Source organism: Myotis yumanensis, unplaced genomic scaffold (genome assembly GCF_028538775.1).
Source record: "Myotis yumanensis isolate MYYU_CA2020_CCGP unplaced genomic scaffold, mMyoYum1.0.hap1 SCAF_19, whole genome shotgun sequence".
In the NCBI taxonomy this organism is placed as follows: domain Eukaryota; kingdom Metazoa; phylum Chordata; class Mammalia; order Chiroptera; family Vespertilionidae; genus Myotis; species Myotis yumanensis.
The window spans coordinates 28,560,245-28,579,453 of NW_027223770.1; the positions used below are offsets into that span (position 1 = coordinate 28,560,245).

Genomic DNA, 19,209 nt, shown 5'->3' on the forward strand with positions numbered 1-19,209 from the left:
GGCTATGACTCCTTCAGGTAGAGGGATCCAAGAAACCCTGTGCCTTTGGGGTGCTCAGACCTGGGCCTGAGGGCCAGCTTGGGGGAATCTCCTCACTAGTGACTAGTGAAGTCTAAGGCTGCCTGTCCCTGTGATGGTAAGGGGCACATCCTAACTAACAGTAGAACAAATAGGAGAGAGAAACAGACGCGGCTTGTTTATTAGATGTGGGAAGGAGGCCTTCTCTCACACACACTGCTGCTTCTCAGTCTGTATCAAGAGCAAGACAACCGTTGTATTCCTGAGAAGCAAAAAGTTTACAAATTTGCAAACAAACATAACAGGTGGTTTTAACAAAAGATAAAAAACTTTTTCTTTTACAAATAACAAAACTTCAAGTATTATTCCAGAGACAGCAAACCCAACTGGAGGACAGGGCAAGGACCAGTGGAAAGAAAGGCCCCTCGTGCTCTTGGCAGGAAGAGACTGCTCCAGGGAGGCCGTGGTGCCACCAAGGCTGACCTGCAACTGGCACTTTGGCCACCCATGGCCACGGCCCCACAGGAAGGAATAAGGAACATGGGGACACTGGGTGGGGCCCACAGCTATGCCGAGGGAGGAGCAGCAGGGCCAGCACTTTGCTTCCTCGTGGGCTCCGGGTGGTGGCAGCCCAACTGGCCCACGCCTGGGAGGGGGCCGTGCACTGTCAGTGTCCAGGGTTAGCAGTTCTGGACACCTGGTGACGTTTTTATTAACAAAGAGAAACACGTTTATGCTTTCAAATACCATACTATCCCCAATTTTAGTCAATTTGTAAATTATAAATTATATTATTTGTGCTATAGTTTGTGGCATAAATCTTACTAGAAGCATCGACCCTATTAAAACAAAAGCATGTAAGAGCTATGGGTTTCCCACAGGGCACTGCACAGCCTGTAAACCTTTTCCTTAAACAACAGAACGTTTCTGACAAACTGTCCTCTCTCCCATGAAACTTTTCTTGAAGAGAGATGTGCGTTTTAACCATCGTGTGGGGCAGGTGCAGAGCAAACCTGCTCATCACCATCTCAGGAGGGGGGACGGCTGGTGGTTATTCTGGCTGAGGCATCTCGGGAGGCCCCAAGCTCAGCGGACAGTTGTGCGCCCCAGGCCTCCCAGGCCATTGCTGGGCCTCACTGAGAGGGTCTCCTCCACAGAAAAAGTCACACCAGATGCTGGATGCACAGACCCCCAGCATGCCCTGAGGGAAGTGTAAAATGCCCTTAAAATGTTCATATTTAGTATTCCTGAAACACGCTGTCATGGACCCCTGTACTTCCAAGCCATCTTGGTGCATCCTCAAACGCTTAGTTCTTGAACCTCGTCTGTTCACAGATATGATTGAATTTCCTGCAGGGGGAAAGCAGTCAGATTACACACAAAGGCACCAGAGAATTATTCAAAGAAGCCAATTCTGAAATTGCCCGCTGGACAATCAGATGAGAAATTGTGTACATGGGGGGCTCACAGCAGCATACGTTTAATACGATCACAGAAACTAACCAAAGGAAGCTTTCTTTTCTCCTTTTTAAACTGTAAAATAGAAATTGAAATTTTAGGTAATTTTTTGGAGAAGAGACTCAAAGCTGCGTGTCCTCAGCATCCCCATGACACTGATGGACACACCTACAGTTTAAAGTGGAGGTGAGCTTAGGCCTAGCCCGTATGGCTCAGTGGAAAGAGCATCGGCCTGCGGACTGAAGGGTCCCAGGTTTGATTCCGGTCAAGGGCACATGCCTGGGATGCAGGCTCAATCCCCAGTGTGGGGCATGTGGGAGGCAGCTGATCAATGAGTCTCTCTCATCGTTGATGTTTCTATCTTTCTCTCCTTCTCCCTTCCTCTCTGAAACTAAAAAACATATATATTAAAAAAGAAAAAAGTGGAGGTGAGCTTATTCCTTTAAGAGCCTCGTAGGAAACATCTGATGAGTGACCAATTTAGAGCGAACATAGTCACCTGCTCACAACACCAGCGACAGAACCCAGTGTGCAATGGCACGCACACGAGCTCGTGGCTTGGGAAGGATGGTCTCAGTGACCATGGCCACTGATCTGGAAATGAGTCGGCTGGGAATGACGGCTGTGCTTACAGGGCTGGAATGTGGAGAACATTTCGATGCAAAGTGTTTCACTAAATGAGATAACAGGAGAGCACAATTCCCAAATGACAACCCTACTTTGTATACTACGTGACTAAAGTAGTATATTTATAAGGAGACTAGAGGCCTGGTGCACCAATTTGTGCATGGGTGGGGTCGGCCTGCCCCGATCCGGGCTGATTGGGGCCGATTAGACCAGGCAAGCCGGGGGGAGGGGCCGCGGGTGTCTGGCTGGCCCCGCCCCCTGGTTGAATTCCTGGTCGAAGGGATAATTTGCATATTAGATTTTTATTATATAGAATTATATAGGATACTAGCTGGCTAGTTCACAAACATCCCTAAAAGCTGAGATAGCAACTTGTCCAAACACTTGAACACTTCAGTTGGGAGAACAAGGTCTGCCTCCCTTAGGACTGTCAGCCCCCTCCAGCCGTGAGGACCCGAGCGGACACTGCCCCGCCCAGCCGCACAGCAGCACTCACATGGCGTGGTGGGCCTTCACCTGAGTGCGGCAGTTGCGACCCCAATAGCAGTCGGGACGGGAAGTCACAGCCACTAGGAGAGAAAACCACAGTGTGTAACGTGCCCCACACACACTCAGCCTGGGGGTTCACCTGGAGCTCAGGGGCAGCACTCTGCTGCGCATTCCACTGGTTTCCTCTCCCTGTTCCAGGAAAGGGCAAAATGCTCCCTGAAAACCCACGCAGGAAACGAGGGCACTCCAGCTGTCTCCAGGGTGTTTTGTGCATCTTGTTTTAGAAACCCACACCACAGCCAACACCCAGGGCCTGAGCTAACACCAGACGGGCGATGGCCCTGACACAGCACGGCACTCAGGCAGCCTCTGCCAAGAATACCAACAAAGCCAGACAGAGTTTCTATCTATTATGCCAGAGGGTAGAAGCCACAGAAAACAGAAGTGAGATGGGTGGGGAGGGGGTTCCTTACCTGGCAACTCAGAGGCCGGAATGTTCTGCCGATACTGGTACGCCAGCTCCCGGAAGCTTCGCAGGCCGCAGCAGTAGCACAGCACGGTGCTGCCCGTGACTCTGTAATCTGGAAGAACACAGCCTCATGCGGGCACGGCCAGACACCAGGAGCATCAGTGTCCACAACAGCAGGACATACATGGCCATGCAAACTAGTGGGGAACTAGCGTGCTGATCCATAAAAGGGGAGACAGTGAGCTAGACGTTTGGGAAATAAGAACAAAACCCATCCAGATCCCAATGTATTTCCTTACTGCAAAACAAGTCCACTGGGATTAAAAATTTAAATATTTTTTTAAATCCAAAAAAGTACTGAGAAGAATAAATATAACTTTTCTCTTGAGCTACTTCCAAGTATGCGACCAAAACCACACGCACATAAGAAAGGGCCTGTAACTTGAGTGCCCACAGCAAACATCACAAAGGAAACCGTGCAAGGAAGGTGAGAGCCAGGGACCATGGACAGCGCCAATGTTCTCGAGAGGAGCTTACCAGACAGTAGGAAGACACCCCTCTGCAGAGCCACCAGGCTCTCAGTCAGCACATTCTTCCACGTCAAACCCCTGGCTGCCAGGTAGTTCTGTGATGGCAAAAGAAGGGGAACAGGAAAAACAGGAGCTTGGACAAGAGAGTAAATGGTTGTAAAGGCCCTCAAAGGTGGGCAACTAAAGCCAAAGGAACTGTGGCAGGTCTTTGTAGAGGGCAGCCGCTGTCTTTCTGGGGCCTGCTTCCAATATGGCATCATGCCCACAAACCAGTGCACAGGATGCGTGTCCAGATGTTCCTTCAAAGCCTCAGCAGGCAGCCGGCTCCCAAACTGCCAGTGCAGTCACACACACTCTATCCTCTGCAGGGCGTGCCGAGCACAGGAGTGTGAGCCGCCAACCTTGGCCAGAGCCACTGCAGGGTAGCGACCGGCCCGTGAGCAGGGGACCAGGAAGCTGAGGGTCTGGGTCTGCACTCTGCCCTTCACACGCGGAGCTGCTCAGCTCCTGCCATGCAAACCCACAGGAAGGCCACGTGCACATCCACCCAGGACAGAGGTGCTCAGGGGCGTGTGTGTAGGTGAGAAGGTCGCAGTACTACAGGGGATGCTGCAGGGAAATGGGGTGAAGCTAAGTCCGTGGCGAGGGGCTGATGTGCACAATGCAATTCTAAGAGCCGGGCTGGACTCCTGTGAGCAGGAGTGGAGCCATGGAAGCAGTTGCTGTGGAGTCATGGCATGATGGGCAGGAAGGACCCGCCTGGTTTTTGGAATATGGGGGCACAGACATATACCAACAGGGTGCTGAGAGTTAGAAAACGCAGTTATTGCAATAACTGAGAAAGTTCTGGGGAGGCCTCCTCGGCCCTGGCCTGACCCACGTACCTTCAGGATGTCGGACTCGTAGTTGTTGTTGTTCAGTACCCCGTCCAGACACCTGTCGCCCAGGTGGAGTTCTGTCGGGTGGAGGGAAGCAATGTTACCCATTTTATAGACGTTTCACCCGACAGCTAAGATAACCACGTTTCCTTCACCACAGAGTCTACAGAGAACAAAAAGCTCCACAACAAAATATAACTTTACACCGAGAACACGTGCAATGACTTCCGTTCCCTCCCTCCGGACATGCCAGCTCTCCAAGTCCCTCAGCACCTGGGCTGCCGTCACAGGGCTGAAGGCTGTATGTAGCCAGGCTGTGCCTCTTCAGGGGTGGGGATCCTTGTGCATACACAAGCTTCCTGGCTTTGAACTCAGGATCCCCCGAATTCTCCTGTTATTGCTTGATGCTAAGCTAATATTTTTTAATGGCAAACCCAGGCAGTGTTCAGGAAAAGGTAATTAATTTGTGGTGACCTACAGTGACTTTCTCCTCCTCTGGCAGACAACAGGCCATGCCACCCTGTCCCGCCCTCATGTGCACCAAGAGAACATGGGGGCTGAAGCGACCAGCTGAGAGCAGCGTTACCACAGAAGGGGGCCAGGCAGCCGAGGCAGCCGGTCCGGGCGCAGCCCCAATACAGGTGACAGAAAGGCTGCAGGCAGACGGCACCTGTGGGAACAGGACAGTCACCAGGCAGGACACCTCAGTGAGGAACCAAGGCAAAGGGCCATCAAGTAAACAACAAACTCGATGTCACAGCATCCCCCAAACTCTACAACAAAGTGTCGTATTTATCTACCAGATATAAGTGACACTGACAGAATGACTGTGGCCCTGATGGGGGGACAGAAGTATGAGGCAGACTCCAGAAAAAACCGATCACGGAAACGCGGTGTGTGTTGGGAACGGCCTCACCAGTGTGGAAAAGACCGCACAGGGACAGGACTTTGCAATGGAACACAGAACTGCGTGCTCACTTCCCACCACACACAAGCGTCAATCATGCTTGGAATCCTGAGCCTGAAGGACACACAGGCAAGGCTTGTCGGGGGGAGGTCACTCAGACAAACACGCACACACCCCGTCCGTACTCACACTGCTGGGGGGCGACGCGGGGGTCCTGCTCACGCTCTGCCCTCCGGTCGGGCATGGGCTGGAAGCAGCAGGTGCATATAGCGTGGCTTCCTTGCAGGGTGCACACGTAATCCTGGGCTGCAGAACAGACAGGATGTTCAAGCCGGGGTGTCGGGACACAGGCAGGGGGAGCTGATCAGAAAACATCTACAGGGGTGGCTACAAAGTGCACACGAGGACAGACAGACCTACACGAACACCCAGGGAGAAGTCAGACCTATTCTCAACAGCAACTGACAGTCTACCACTGAAACGAAGGAGTCTAAATAGACTGAAAACAGCCAAAGTTATCGTTTGGTTCAGTGGCTATTCCAAGATTTCAAAGATCATGAAGGTTTCCTGCCATTTCCTCTAAAGAAAGGTCAACCTACAGAGCACACACCATAAAACAATAAAGTGGGTTTTATATTTAATCTCAGCATCCTCCAAATAAACGAACAACAGGCCTGGCAGCAAAATGGCTGACCCGCACAGATACTGTGTGCACGTGCCCAGCCGGCCATGCAGCGCCACGGGCTCTGAGCACGCACACTTGCTCCAGGCCTTGTCCCGATGGGGACTTCCGTCTTCATTTTGTCACCTGGTGAGTGGCAGTCAGGAGGTAACCGAGCACTGCACTGTCCATCCCTGTGCACGTGGCCTACCCTACGGGAAGTCACCGAGAGCCACAGCATGGCATTGTGGCAGCTGGTTAAGAATGCAGCTCTGGCCCTAACCCGTTTGGCTCAGTGGATAGAGCGCTGGTCTGCAGACTGAAGGGTCCCAGGTTTGAATCCGGTCAAGGGCATGTACCTTGGTTGTGGATGCATCCCCAGTAGGAGGTGTGCAGGAGGCAGCTGATCAATGTTTTACGTCGATGTTTCTAACTATCCCTCTCCCTTTCTCTTTGTAAAAAAATCAATAAAATATATTTTTCCAAAAAAAGAGAGAATGTGGCTCTGGCCCTGGCCAGTGTTGTTCAGTTGTTGGAGTGTTTACACTCCAAAGGGCTGCGGGTTCAATCCCTGATCAGGGGCATGTACCTGGGTTGCATCCCTGGCCCTGTTTGGGATCACAACCCACAGATTCCTTGTGTCCACGCTCCCTTTCTGGATGCCCTGGGCCCCTCTACTGGAACCAGGCAGTGGGCAGACAGGGCTCAGGGTGGCTCTGGGAACACCACGGCCCATTGCTGGGAAGAGGCCAGTCTCTCACTGGAAGAGCCCATGTGTGATGTCCATTTGGCTTTGGCAAGCAACACTGGGAACACCAGCTGTCGAGCAGTGGCTGTGGGGGGCGAGTGTGAGAATTAGGGCTGAATCCCCAGGAGTGTCCAGGAGCAGAGGCCCAAAACAGGTATGAGAAGCAGCAAGCTACTGGTATGAGAGGGGTGGGACCGCCCGAGGCAGAGGACAGGAGAGCAGAGAGGAATCAGCAGAAATGCCAGCCGCATGCCAAGTGGTCGTAGCAGAACCACAGCACAGAGGGCATGGCTGTCTCACCTGTTGTGACGCTGGCAGAGGTCGATGGTGTGTCGCCAGAGGCCTGCGGTGGCCCCTGCTCGCTGCCTGGCCCTGAGCAGAGCATGGGCGGCCCCATCTGCCTTCGGTACTCAGGGCACTGTCTGCACACGATGCACGGCTGGCTGCAAGGGGAGCACACAGACCTGAACTTGGGCTAGGGAACAGGGCTGGGGGAGGTGGTGATGGAAAAGGCCAGATCCCAGGGCCTGGCAGTGCCCTCTCTGTTCGTGGGCCTCATTACCACCTCAGGCTCAGCCCTGTAGCAGCTGCTATGGCCCAGTGAGTGCTCCGTGGTGAGCACCCCACTGTCCTTGCTCACCCCAGAGCAGCAGCAATCAGAAGGCTCTGCTCTCTGCCACCTCCCAGCTCCCTTTCCTGTATGGTTTCCAGAGCCCCTGCCCCTCAGCTACTCCTGGGTCCTGAGGCATCATTGGCCCACCCCTCGTTTTGCAAGATGTCCCAGGGGCACGGCCACTCGGTCCTCACAGGGAACAGGATGCACTCTCCAAGGTTCGATGCTGGGTGAGCTGGGTACCGCATTCAGAGGCGCTCTCAGGCCCCCCAGGGTACGCAGGACTGTCACCCTGGCCACCCAGGAAATGTCTGCACATTGTGAAAATCAGAGCAAAGGCACCATGGGTGAGCACTGTGTCCTCAGGAGCCTTCCCCGTGGCCAGCAGGAGCCCTGCACCACCTGACCTCCTGCAGTGCAGCTGAGCTTCCACACGGCGGGCAGTGAGAACCACCCACGAATGATGCACAGGGACCCCTGATCTCAGCCTGAAAACGCCTCCCTGGGCTGCACCAATGGCGGGAACCAGCGAGGGAAGAATGGGTCAGACCCGACTAGAAAAAACACACAAGCCTTGAGCAGAGGCTCAACCTCGTCCACCGGGAGCACCCCCTCAGGACCTCTCTGCGGGGCATTTGAGGACACCCCTGTCAGAGCCCAGCGAGGCCCCTCCCGCTCAGACTCGAGCCTAACTGGCCCCCTTCCACCTGCTCCTCGCCGGGAAATGACTGGACACGAGCACAAAACTACTAGGGCAGGAACCACTGCAGCACTGCTCCTGCGTCAGAACATCACAAGACCAGTCGGGGGCACGGTCGGGGGCACGGTCAAGTCATTTGTAAGTGCAGCCCATCCTACTTTGCTAAAAAAGCGTTCGTGACACACATATGAATGGCCAGATGGATAAACAAGGTGTTTGCACTAAAGTAATTTTTGGTTTTCTTTTTGCTTGATTGTTATTTGTGAAAAGAAATAATGAAAAAAAATTTGGGTGGTATTGCTGTCTTTTTAACAACCATGACCTGATGTAAAAATTCAGACCCTGGCCTTCTGAGCCAGGAGCCGCAGCATCCTACAGCAGATAAAACACAGTCTCCCAGAATGGCATCCTCCTGCCTGGCCAGGTGGCTCAGTGGCTGGGTGTCATCTGATGCACCAACAGGCCTCCGGTTCAATTCCTAGTCGGGGCCAGGCTTGGGCTGTGGGCTCGATCCCCAGTGGGGGGCTTGCACGAAGCAGCTAATCCATGATTCTCCCTCTCCCCTCTTCTCTCTCTAAAAGCAATACACTTTTCTTTAAAAGAACAAAAACCAAATTGCAACCTCTTGGCCAGAGACCGTGGCGAACCTGCATTAACATCCTGACAAACGATAAACCTTGGAATGTACGCTGTAGACTTCATGGCCCTGGACAAGCTACAGAGACGTGTGCTTCCGTGGGACAGGAAACATGTTCAACCCGACTGTCACGGCCGGTGAGCCAATGTGTGAGGAGAAGCCAGCGAGTGGAAGGGTAGAGCCACTATGGCCATCATCTCACAGAGCTCAACCATGCCGTACACTTTAAACGTACAGAGTGCTGCACGTCAATCACATCTCAAAAAGCTGGAAACAGGTACAGCCAAGCCACAACCAAACAGAATGTTCCATGTATACTTGGGAAAAAGGAAGGTGCTGAAGGGGGCGGGGCAGCCGATGCCCCTTCCAGTCACGGAGCCGGAGCTGCTCTCAGTGCCCGCCACTCCCTGCCACATTCAAGCCGGAAGTCACTATCCAAAGTCCCAGGCAGGAAGCGAGCCCAGAACAGCAGGGAGATGACCGCTCAGGGCAGAGCCCGCCCCACTCCCTGCCAGGTGCAGGCTCACCTAACATCCGAGGATTCGCTGTCCACATCTGACAGGTCCAGCAGGTCCTCTGAACTGCCCTCCTCATCCGAGAAAGACCTCCTGACTTTGGGCTGCAGCATGTCCTGAGTGATCTTGTTCCTGGTGGCCATGCTCCGCACATCTTCCTCGCTGCGACTCTTGTCTGGAATTCAAAGGACACAGCTCTGCTGGCAGGCGGGCTCTGGGGACACACCCTGGTCTCCGGGAGCTGGCGGCTGCCCCACTTGCCTGGGTGCTGGAGAAGGTAGGCCTCCACCAGGTTGTTGAGGATGTGGTTTTTACAGATCCGCTCGACCGGGCAGCGGCACGTGGGGCACAGCGTGGAGCGCTCCATCCAGCCCGAGTAGCAGGCCGCACAGAAGGTGTGCATGCAGGGCTGCAGGCTGAGCAGAGGACAGGTCTTCAGACGCCTGAAGAGCACTTGCAGGTGGAGCGTCTGTCCACCCGCCACAGCAGCCCCGTCCCCAGGGCATGGCCTGCCTGGAGCATCAGAAGCTGGGATGCCCGGTCACGCACGCTGCCTCTTTCCCCAGAGGAGGAGGTGGCCTTGCTCAGGCTGAGGGTCAGTACAGAACAGAAAAGCGAGCACACCCACGCCCCCGGGCTCTCGCCTCAGCAGGGCCTGGAGCCTGTGCTGCGTGCTGCCCACAGCTGCCAGATCTGCATCCTGTTAGTGACTGGGATTGCGCCTGACTCCCACATACCACCTGAGAAATGGTCCCCCCGTGAAAACACAGTGTTCAACCTAAGCTACTCTCACTCGGTCTCTGTTAATGAAAAGAAACGAAGAGGGCCCTGACCGGTCTGGCTCAGTGGATAGAGCGTCGGCCTGTGGACTGAAGGGTCCCAGGTTCGATTCCAGTCAAGGGGATGTACCTTGGTTGCGGGCACATCCCCAGTACAGGGTGTGCAGGAGGCAGCTGGTCGATGTTTCTAACTCTCTATCCCTCTCCCTTCCTCTCTGTAAAAAATCAATAAAATATATTTAAAAAAAAGAAAGAAACGAGAGGCCGTGCCGCTGTTCTGATCCTGGGGGTTCCGAGAGCACACAGTGACTTCAGGAACTGGAGGCTCGGAGACACCAGGTACAAAGGTCTGTGTTTAAGCGGAAACTCGGACAAGTTAACTCTTCCCTGAAGCAAAGCAAGGAGCGAGGGTTCTCCGGAAGCCACGCCTGGGACCTTCCTTCTGTTAGCTATACGTTTCCTTAGCCAGGTACAGCTCACCTGGTCCACATCTGAGGTGGACAACCACTTAGGCAGACATGACCGTGTCAGCCAAGGCCACCGCCACATCAGTCTGTAGCCTTGGCCACTGGGGCCAGGTTTTCAGCTTGCTGCCGTGGACCCGACCCCAAATGCGACCCAGGGCTGGCTTCCTCCTCGGCCCAGCCCCACGTGCGCACACCTCACGCAGTCATGCAGCAGGTCCTGGCAGATGATGCACGTGAGCGTCTCCTCCATCTTGTCAGGCTTCTCGGCCGCAGCTCTGACCTCCTCGAGGGTGCTGTGGGTGTCCCTACCCTGGTCAGCGACCAGCAAATGCAGTTTCAGGTTGGGCTCCCCATCTGCAAAAGAAAGGGACACACTGTGACCATCACAGCAAGGAGGAAACAGGCGTGTGCTCTTGTTTTACGAGTGTTAACCTGCAGGCACAACAGTCCTTGCCAGCGTTTGAAGGGCATTTTTAACCAGGCCCTTACGTCTCACATTGCAGTACGCTCAAGTTTTGCTTTAGAAGAACAGTTCATGACGTAAAGAAGATGTTCAGGAGACATGGCTAAGAGTGAAGGCCCAACTGTCCAGCAGCAGCTGTGTCCAATCTCATTTCTATGTAAACAAACCGTGAGACTCTGACCTCCTCTCATTCTCTTCGTCATGGGCTCCAGGCCCTCGGGATCCTGCGGTTCCGATGGAGGAAGGGGTGCTCCTTCTCTGGGGACAACTGACAGGATGCTGGAGGGCTCCTCACTTGTCACAGGTGCACCACACCCTTTCGGGGAGACACTGGCACCTCTGGCAGCTGTGGAGAGACAAGTAGGAAACATTCTGATCCACCCCCTTGGAATGTCACTGTGCTCGTGGAGCTGGGCACACAGCACATCCGCAGGGAGAAACGCAGACATCTGTGACGGCGATCAGTCTTGGACATTTCATCTCACCGGGCCAATCCTCACGCTAGTCACCACGTAACCCACACTGCTGACACAGGCTCACGTAGAGACCTTGCAGAAGAGGGTATAAGAGGAAGACCAGGCTAGTAGGCACGGAGTGAGAACTGTTCCCCAAGGTGACAAAGAAAACAGGGAGAAAGCCGACTCCTGGGGAAAGTACTGTTTTCAAAAGAAAGAAGCAGAGTCATAACTTGAAATGAATTTGACAAAAAGGTAAAAAATCTTTCCAATAACCTTTATCTAGTAAAGACCTTGTTTATGGTATTATATTACAATACATATCTAGTCTGTAATATTCAAATGGTTAAGTGTTGTCATTTTGGGGAAAAATGGGCCTATTGCAGCTGAAAGAAAAAAGTTAGAATTGTTTTGGGAACCAATCATCTCGTGCACCAAGGGAAGGGAAGGGGCAGCTCCCGGGCCCGTCCTGGCTCCGATTCTCACTCGTGCCTCCATGCTCAGTCGGGCTTCTCACTCAAAAAGGAAGACTATGATGATGCTCATGGTGAGAATTAACAGAAGTGCTTGGCACCTACCCCACATTTAGCAGGAGCCTTGGAAGTATTTACTGCAGTTACTTTGCTAGTATACGCTCAGGTACACAAATAGGAAAATTTCCCCAAGTTTACACAATTCCATCTGAACAATTTGCTTACAGAAAAGCTAATTCTAAAGATCATGTAGAAGAAAAACACGGAAGAATAGCTACAAATGTTAATATGCACAGTGTGGTGCAATGTAGGAAATCAATGTGTAATAACACATCACACTGCAGCTAGATAGTCTGCATTTCCTCTAGAAACCAGGGAGGTAAGGAATTCATGTGTCAGGACCAAAATAAGTAAAACTGGTTTGAAATAATATGCTGCTCGAGAAGCGTCTTGGAAACACGATGCTCATCGAAAGGAACCAGAAACAAAGGCCACATAGTGTGGGGTCCTGTTTACATGAACCATCCAGAGGCAAATCCAGAGACCCATGCAGACGAGTAGTTGCCAGGTGATTTGATGGTATGTGAACTATATCCCAATAGAACTCACAAAGCACCATGGCACCACAGTCTCCGACCTCAGCATTTCTCCTGGGGCTGGAACAAGAATATTTCTTGCCCAGAAACCTTACTGCCGAGAGCCTGGTGCCTGCTGCCCCTCAGAGTTCCTCAGTGGCCGTATCTGTCTCAGAACAACATCAGCCAAGATGAGTAAACAGAACCGACTAGAGCCACCTCCCAAGACCCCCGTCTCACCAGGGCTGGAGGCTGGCACTTGCCCTGCGGGGGGCTCCATGGAAGAGGCAAAGGCTGCAGGGAAGAGGTCCGACGTGGATGTCGATGGCTGTGGTTCCTCAAAGAACGCCTGAGTGGTGGGCGCCGGCGGCAGGCCCTGGGGCTGGTCCCCTCGCCCTGCACCTGAGGTATCTTTGGTCGCGCGGAACAGGTTTTCCTTTTTGGCTTCTGTAAGCACAAGAGCAGCAGCAGGAGTCGTCAGGGCTCACAGCACCGCTGCTGACCAGGCCAGCAGGTGGAGCGGCTCCTCACATGCCAGTCCCTGCTGTGATCGCACTCACCCGAGGATTCCTGTGCCACGCCTTGCTTTTCCTGTAACGCCTCGTAGCGGTACGCCACGTCTGGAAGGAATCAGCCGGTCAGAGCAGGGTCAGCCATGCACCAAGCCAAGCTCAGTTTTCTCTTCTCTTCCCTCCAGCCACTTTGTCCTGCTGACCATCTGACTATTCGGCCACTAACAACGTTCACCAGTTACAGGGTTTATAAAGCAAATGACCCAAAACATCTAAACCAACTTTAAGCCTCAGGAGAACATGTCTGGAGTCAGGAGGCCGAAAAAGGGAGGCATGGCACCGGCCGAGCCAAGAATCTCTGCCTTCCTGTCCCTTCTGTGTGGCCAGGGGCCGGCCCTTCTCTGTTTCGGGAGAAACCTTCGAAAGACTCCTCCCCTTCCTGGCCCAATATCATGCTTCCTCCACAGACACAGACGCTCCGAGCTGAAAAGGCCTAGTGGAGCCGTCGGAGCGCTGCTCTCTCCTGTACAGTCTCCAAAATCTCCACCCGGGGCTCCACCCCCTGCTCTTGGGTGTCATTCCCCCAACGCAGATTTCCTTTATTCTACACCTAACCCAGCCCCACTCCCTTCTCTGTGGCTGCCACGGAGGTTCACAGTCATGACCACGCTGGTCTGCTTTGAAGAAGGCCAGGGGCTCAGACGGCAAGGTCAACTCTCCCAACCTTGAACAGACACTACCCTCACCAAGAACCTCCATAAACAGTAAAGAGCTAACACGAATGCTCCTACAGGAAAAGTCTGCTTCAACAGACTCTTTCCGCAAAGCACCCCGGCTACGGCAGGACGTCCCCACCGCACAGCACGCAGGTGTCCACCCAGCGGGCTCCCTCTTACTGTGCTCCGGCTCATTCTTCCTGTGCACCACGTAGATGACATCGCCCGTCTGCAAAGGACAGGTCTGCTTCTTCACCACCTTCAGCGCGTTAATCACCGTGCCATTGGTGCTGCGGAGACAGCAAGGTGCAATTCATCCTGCCTAACATCACTGGACACTGAACATCTCCTGTTCTACCACCATAAGGAAGCAGGTCATCCTACCCGGGATACGTGCACCCCTATGCTCACTGCAGCAGCATTCACAACAGCCACGATGTGCAAGTGCCCCACGTGCCATCGACAGATGACGGGATAAAGAACTAGTGGTGTGTGTATACAATGGAATGTGCCTTGGCTGCAAAATAGAATGAAATATTGCCATTTGCAACAAGGCGGATGGCCCTGTGCTGAGATGGTACTGTGTGCTGAGTGAAGAAAGTCAGACAGAGAAAGACAAATACCATGATCTCACTTACAGGCAGAATCTAAAAAACAAAACAGAACAGAGTTACTAGAGTGGGGAGGGGCTGAAGGGCCAGTTGAAATAGGTGAAGGGGATTAAGAGGTACAAGCTTCCACCTGTAAAGGAGATGAGTCATGGGATGGGATGTACAGCACAGGGAATCCAGCTGTGTAAGGTGACAGCTGGTGGCCAGACTTATCACGGATCATTTCATCATGTACATAAACACTGAATCACTAAGATGTACACCTGAAACTAATACAATACTGTGTGTCCATTATATGTCAATAAAAAATTAGCACATTGAAAATGGTCCAACACTCGGAGGAACGATGTAAACATTTAAGGAGGCAGAGACGCAAGTGCCACCTTACAATTCCCTCGAGGAAAATGTCCCCTTACTGCAGCCCAACCAGCAGCCAGCCAGTCTGGTCAAGTGTTTAGCGTCTCTGCTGCTCAGGGCCTCTTCTCCTCCACTTGCCTCCTGGGGAGCCTGGACTTGCGCCAGCAGCTCTGGGCTTTGATTTCCAGTTTCCCACCTGCCTGTGCACTTAGCTCTGTCCACAGACCAGCCCCTCCCTCCAGCAGCCACGACCTAAGTCAGCTCATTAGTGGGCTGTCTACTGGAGAAGGCGGGGCCCTGCAGCCAGGGTCACTCCATGCAGTCAGGACACACTGCTGGTGGGAGAGGGCCAGTTGGCAGGGACGGACGGACAGGAAGCGCTTCCCCGAGGACTCCTGAGTGCAGACCTGACAGGAGAGAAGGCCGCACCACAAGCCATACAGCAGACAGTGCGGGGTGTGTGGTCACGCAGTCTCCATCCCCATTACTCAGCTCTGCCACTGCTGTGTGAAAACAGCCACAGACAGCACATCACTGGAGGGCTGTGCTACGTCCCAGGAAAACTTCCCTTAGAAAACCTGGCGGCACAGTCACAAAACCGCCAGCGCCTCCACTGCTGAGCTTCTCCTCATGCTGCACGCTCAGCTCTCCCTAAGCAAACTACCTGCTTTTACTCCGCTGCTTACCCCCCTGGTGGGACGACATCCCACCGCTCTCAGGCCACAGCATGGCCATCGGGCCTTCCTGCTCTCATCTCCGGTCCAGATCTGCACCCCCCACTCACTGGGACTGTGCAGAGCACCCCCGGTCCCTCCAGACCTCACCAAGGAACGCAGCGGCTCTGAGAGCTGGAAAAGGCAGGGAAGGGATTCTTCCCTGGAACCGGCAGGAGCCAGCCCTGCCTACACCTTGACCATAGTCCAGTGAGACCGGAGTTGAACTCGGATTCCAGAACTACAAGACCATGGATTTGTGCTGCTCTAAGCCACTAAGTTTAAAGTCATTTGTTACAGCAGCCACAGGAAGCTAATACCTCACACAGCCCATGCAGGAGAGCCAGGACCGACGCAGGCGGGTGGCTGTGGAGGCAGCATGGTCACTGTGATGAGACGCAGAACCCCACCTGCCCCTAGGACCAGAGGGACAAGAGTGCCAGGCTTCCCCATGAAAGCCAGTTCCTAGTCTTTTGTCCCTGAAACCGTCAGTTACCAAGGAAGTGCACTTCCTGAGACCCTGAGGCCTGGCCAACCACCACGGTAAAGAACACCAACCCTCGTTCCCTCTCCAGTCACTGGCTTCCAGTCAGGTTCCGGAAACTATGAGACGTAAAGGAACAGCAGCTCAGAAAGAGCTTACCTGGTATCTTCCAGCAGCACCTGACCAGATTTCTCATCCCAAATAATTTTACAGTGATCTCCAGAAACCAGCTTATTGCCAGGAAACGAAAGGTCGCAACCTAAAACACAGAAGGAGACCCCTCAATATGACTGTGGATGCCATGCGCAATACTGCGCTTTGCTGAACCACAGAGAGCAGGTTTGCACGTGGGTGGAAATCAGGGCCCACGGTGTACGCACTTCAGGAGACAACGCCCAATCAGGAAGCTGCAAAGAAAAAGTTCCCAAGGACTGAAGTGTTAATCTCCAATGCAGAGGGAGGGACGTGTCCTGAACCTCCCCCATTGTCCATTAGGGGACAGGACACCCTATCAACCTATCAACACCTCCAGTGAAACAGCAACAGCTTCTGGGTGAGAGTTTTACAACACCCACATATGTAGCTGGCCTGATATTAAAAAATACCAAGGGGTTTAGTTAGGTAATTCTTCAGTATTCTAACTTAGTCTTTAATTTCTTCTCTGCGTAACCTAAGTTTCACAAACCATACAAAAGTGAAGCAATGGCAAAGGGTCACATAAGATATGACTGAGAAAATGACCATAGGCACACATACATGTTTAAGAAAATTAAAAACAGCCCTAGCTAGTGTGGCTCAGTGGACAGAGTGTCAGCCTGTGAACTGAAGGGTTCTGAGTTTGATTCCAATAGAGGGGATATGCCCAGGTTGTGGACTCATCCCCACTAGGGGGCATGCAGGAGGCAGCCGATCAATGGATCAATGATTCTAACACTCTCCTTCTCCCTTCCTTTCTGAAATAAAAAACATATATATTTAAAGAAAAGGAAATTAAAAACAGAAGGGATGCAGCTATAGCTAAACACAACCCCTCGATCCTCATTAAATGCAAAGAGAAAAATCCTCAAATGCTTTGTTCTGTCCTTAAATCTAAAGAATAAAAGCTTCCAGTACAGCAACTTTAGGTGTTGCTGGAAAGGTTAATACATTCACTAGAAGGACTTCTATTAGGAAGCAGATTAACTCAACAACACGTTTTTGCTCCTTGTATTAACATGTAAAGTGACTCTGGGATACTGCGTTATAATAACAATGGCTCACATTCAGTGCCAGCTTTAAGGCAGGCCCCTCCAAAGCGCCCCACACCGGCGATCTCATCTAACCTCTGCGGGGGCTGTGAAGTGGGCAGGAAGGCACAGCAAATCCCGGGGGGGGGGGGGGGGGGGGGGGGGGGGGGTGTGTGCCAGGCGGAACCTCGGCAGTTCTTCTCCAGGGCTCTGGTTTTCACCAAACTTCCAATAACATCAATTAAGACAATTAGTTTGTTTTTCAAAAGTTTCTAATGACATGTAGGCACTTCCAAAGTTGTAAAAAAATTAACTTGATCCTGGGATTTAAGACGGCCAAAAAGAACCCCACAAAACAACCCAAAACAAAAACAGCTGCACGTCCATCATAAGGGATAAAATGAAACCAAAACACATGCTTTTAAACAGTAGTCTTTCTCATCCCCTCTATACAGTCAGAGTGGTCATTTATTTTCGGGCAAACTAAGTGTTTGTGTTTTGTTTTGCTTTCTGCCTGATCAGTGCATTTCTCGAGTCAATGACGCGATGGATGGTGGTCAGGCCCGCAGGGCAGGAAGCGGCGGGCCGGGCACCTTCTCTCTCGGCAGCTGCGGGACTGGGGCTTCCCGGGTCCCTGGGCCAACACGTGCTTCAGGGGCCTGGGCACCCGGGAAGCCCCAGTCCGGCGCGGGGGCCTGAGCTCTTTCTGAGGAGGAGGCCCGCAGCGACCCCCTCCCTGCAGCGCTGCCTCAGCCGCGTCTCACCCGCGCGGTCCATTTCCACGTTATTCCGGCTGTTCTCTGGCTCCGGGGACTCCGGGACCCTCGGGTAGAGCGCGCTGTTTAAACCCGAGCTCTGCCTTTCCGGCCGCCGCCCCCACGGGTGCCTCAGCACCGAGGTCGGACGGGGTGCTCCGGGCAGTAATGGGAACGGGGCTGGGCAACTGCACGCGGGGACGAGTCGATCGCCTCCCCCACGAAGGCGTCCCCGGTTAAGCAATCGGCGGAGCACTCGGCAGTGGCGGGCGCACCCCAGTGAGTAAATAAATGGCCGCTCTCACGGGAAAAGCTGGTCCGCACGGCGCCCCGCCCAGGGCCTCCCGGCTCCCACCCCCGCGCACCGTCCCCACGCCGGACCCGGGTCCCTGTTCTCCGACCCCACCCCGGCCCCTCGCCCCAACCCCGGCTCCCATCCCCGCCCCCCGACCCACCCCGGTCCCCACCCCGGCCCCCGGCCCCACCCCGGTCTCCGGTCCCCAGCTCCCGTCCCCACCCCGGTGCCCGGCCCCGGCCAGCACCTCTCTTCCGCCCGAAGGTCCACTCCCGTTTCCGCAGGAGAACGTGCGGCTCGCCCTCCTCGGCGCCCAGGCGGAGGAGCCGCCCCCACGGCTGCTGCGGAGGCGGCTGCTCGCCTTCCCCCGGCTGCTCCATCCGATTCACATCTGTCGAGACTCCCACCCGGAAACGTCGGGACGGGCGGCTGCCCGCGGCTCCGCCCCGTGGCCTCAGGGCCGGGCCTCAGCGCCTCCGCCGCGCCGCCTCCCGCGAGCCGCCCGCCCGGCTTAGCCCCCGCCCCGCGCCGAACCCGGAACCGGCCGCGCCGCCGCCGCTGTCAACAGACATCGCGGATTCCTCAGCTGATCCGCGGGGCGGGGCCCGCGGCTGCGATTGGCTGGGCGAAGCGCCCACCGAGCGCGGCGGCTAGAGTGGACGCGGGGGGCGCATGCGCACACTGGAGGCTGAGGGCCGGGACGCCATCTTTGGTGCTGGCCGGGAGGTCTGCGTCTTCGCGGACCTCGGCTGTCGCCGCCGTCCGTGCCGTGTTAAGTCAGGGCAAAAGGCGGAGTCACTTGCCAATGGAGCACCGACAGGAATGCTCAAGCCGTGCGGGAAGCGCAGAGACGCACGCAGACCCAGCAGTTCAGACTCCCGGGGAGAGTCTGTTAAGACGTGAGGTGCATTGCTACCCCATCAGTGTTATTTCAGGCCGATATGATCTACTCTTACAGGGTAATGGGGGAAAACGTTTACTTCCGCAGGGAATGAGCCCTTCGTTTTGTTGTATCTCACAAGGAAACTATTTTAGATGACTAAGTACTTAAATGTGACACATACACACCCCACTCGTG

At 54.1% G+C, this 19,209-nt stretch overlaps 1 protein-coding gene across 1 annotated transcript; it reads right to left on the reverse strand.

Moving 5' to 3' along the window:
- Positions 1 to 181: 181 nt before the first annotated feature.
- On the reverse strand, positions 182 to 18,652 carry CHFR (checkpoint with forkhead and ring finger domains). Its single transcript, XM_070399952.1, has 17 exons — positions 18,379 to 18,652; positions 16,015 to 16,114; positions 13,871 to 13,980; positions 13,023 to 13,082; positions 12,703 to 12,909; positions 11,141 to 11,305; positions 10,691 to 10,850; positions 9,512 to 9,666; positions 9,263 to 9,425; positions 7,086 to 7,228; positions 5,566 to 5,682; positions 5,056 to 5,139; positions 4,476 to 4,546; positions 3,599 to 3,686; positions 3,066 to 3,173; positions 2,600 to 2,672; positions 182 to 1,368 (listed from the first exon to the last, which is right to left on the reverse strand). Exons 1-17 carry the CDS (start codon positions 18,509 to 18,511, stop codon positions 1,326 to 1,328), a joined length of 1,980 nt encoding a protein of 659 aa, XP_070256053.1. The 5' UTR covers positions 18,512 to 18,652; the 3' UTR covers positions 182 to 1,325.
- Positions 18,653 to 19,209: the final 557 nt, after the last annotated feature.

Excerpts from the sequence above, each read along its gene's own strand:
- CHFR (XM_070399952.1), bottom strand. The coding sequence starts at position 18,511 with ATGGAGCAGCCGGGGGAAGGCGAGCAGCCGCCTCCGCAGCAGCCGTGG. Across the intron at positions 10,851-11,140 it reads GACGAAGAGAATGAGAGGAG|ATGGGGAGCCCAACCTGAAA; the intron begins GTCAGAGTCTCA and ends TTTCTTTTGCAG. Across the intron at positions 4,547-5,055 it reads CTGCCTGGCCCCCTTCTGTG|AACTCCACCTGGGCGACAGG; the intron begins GTAACGCTGCTC and ends TCCACCCGACAG.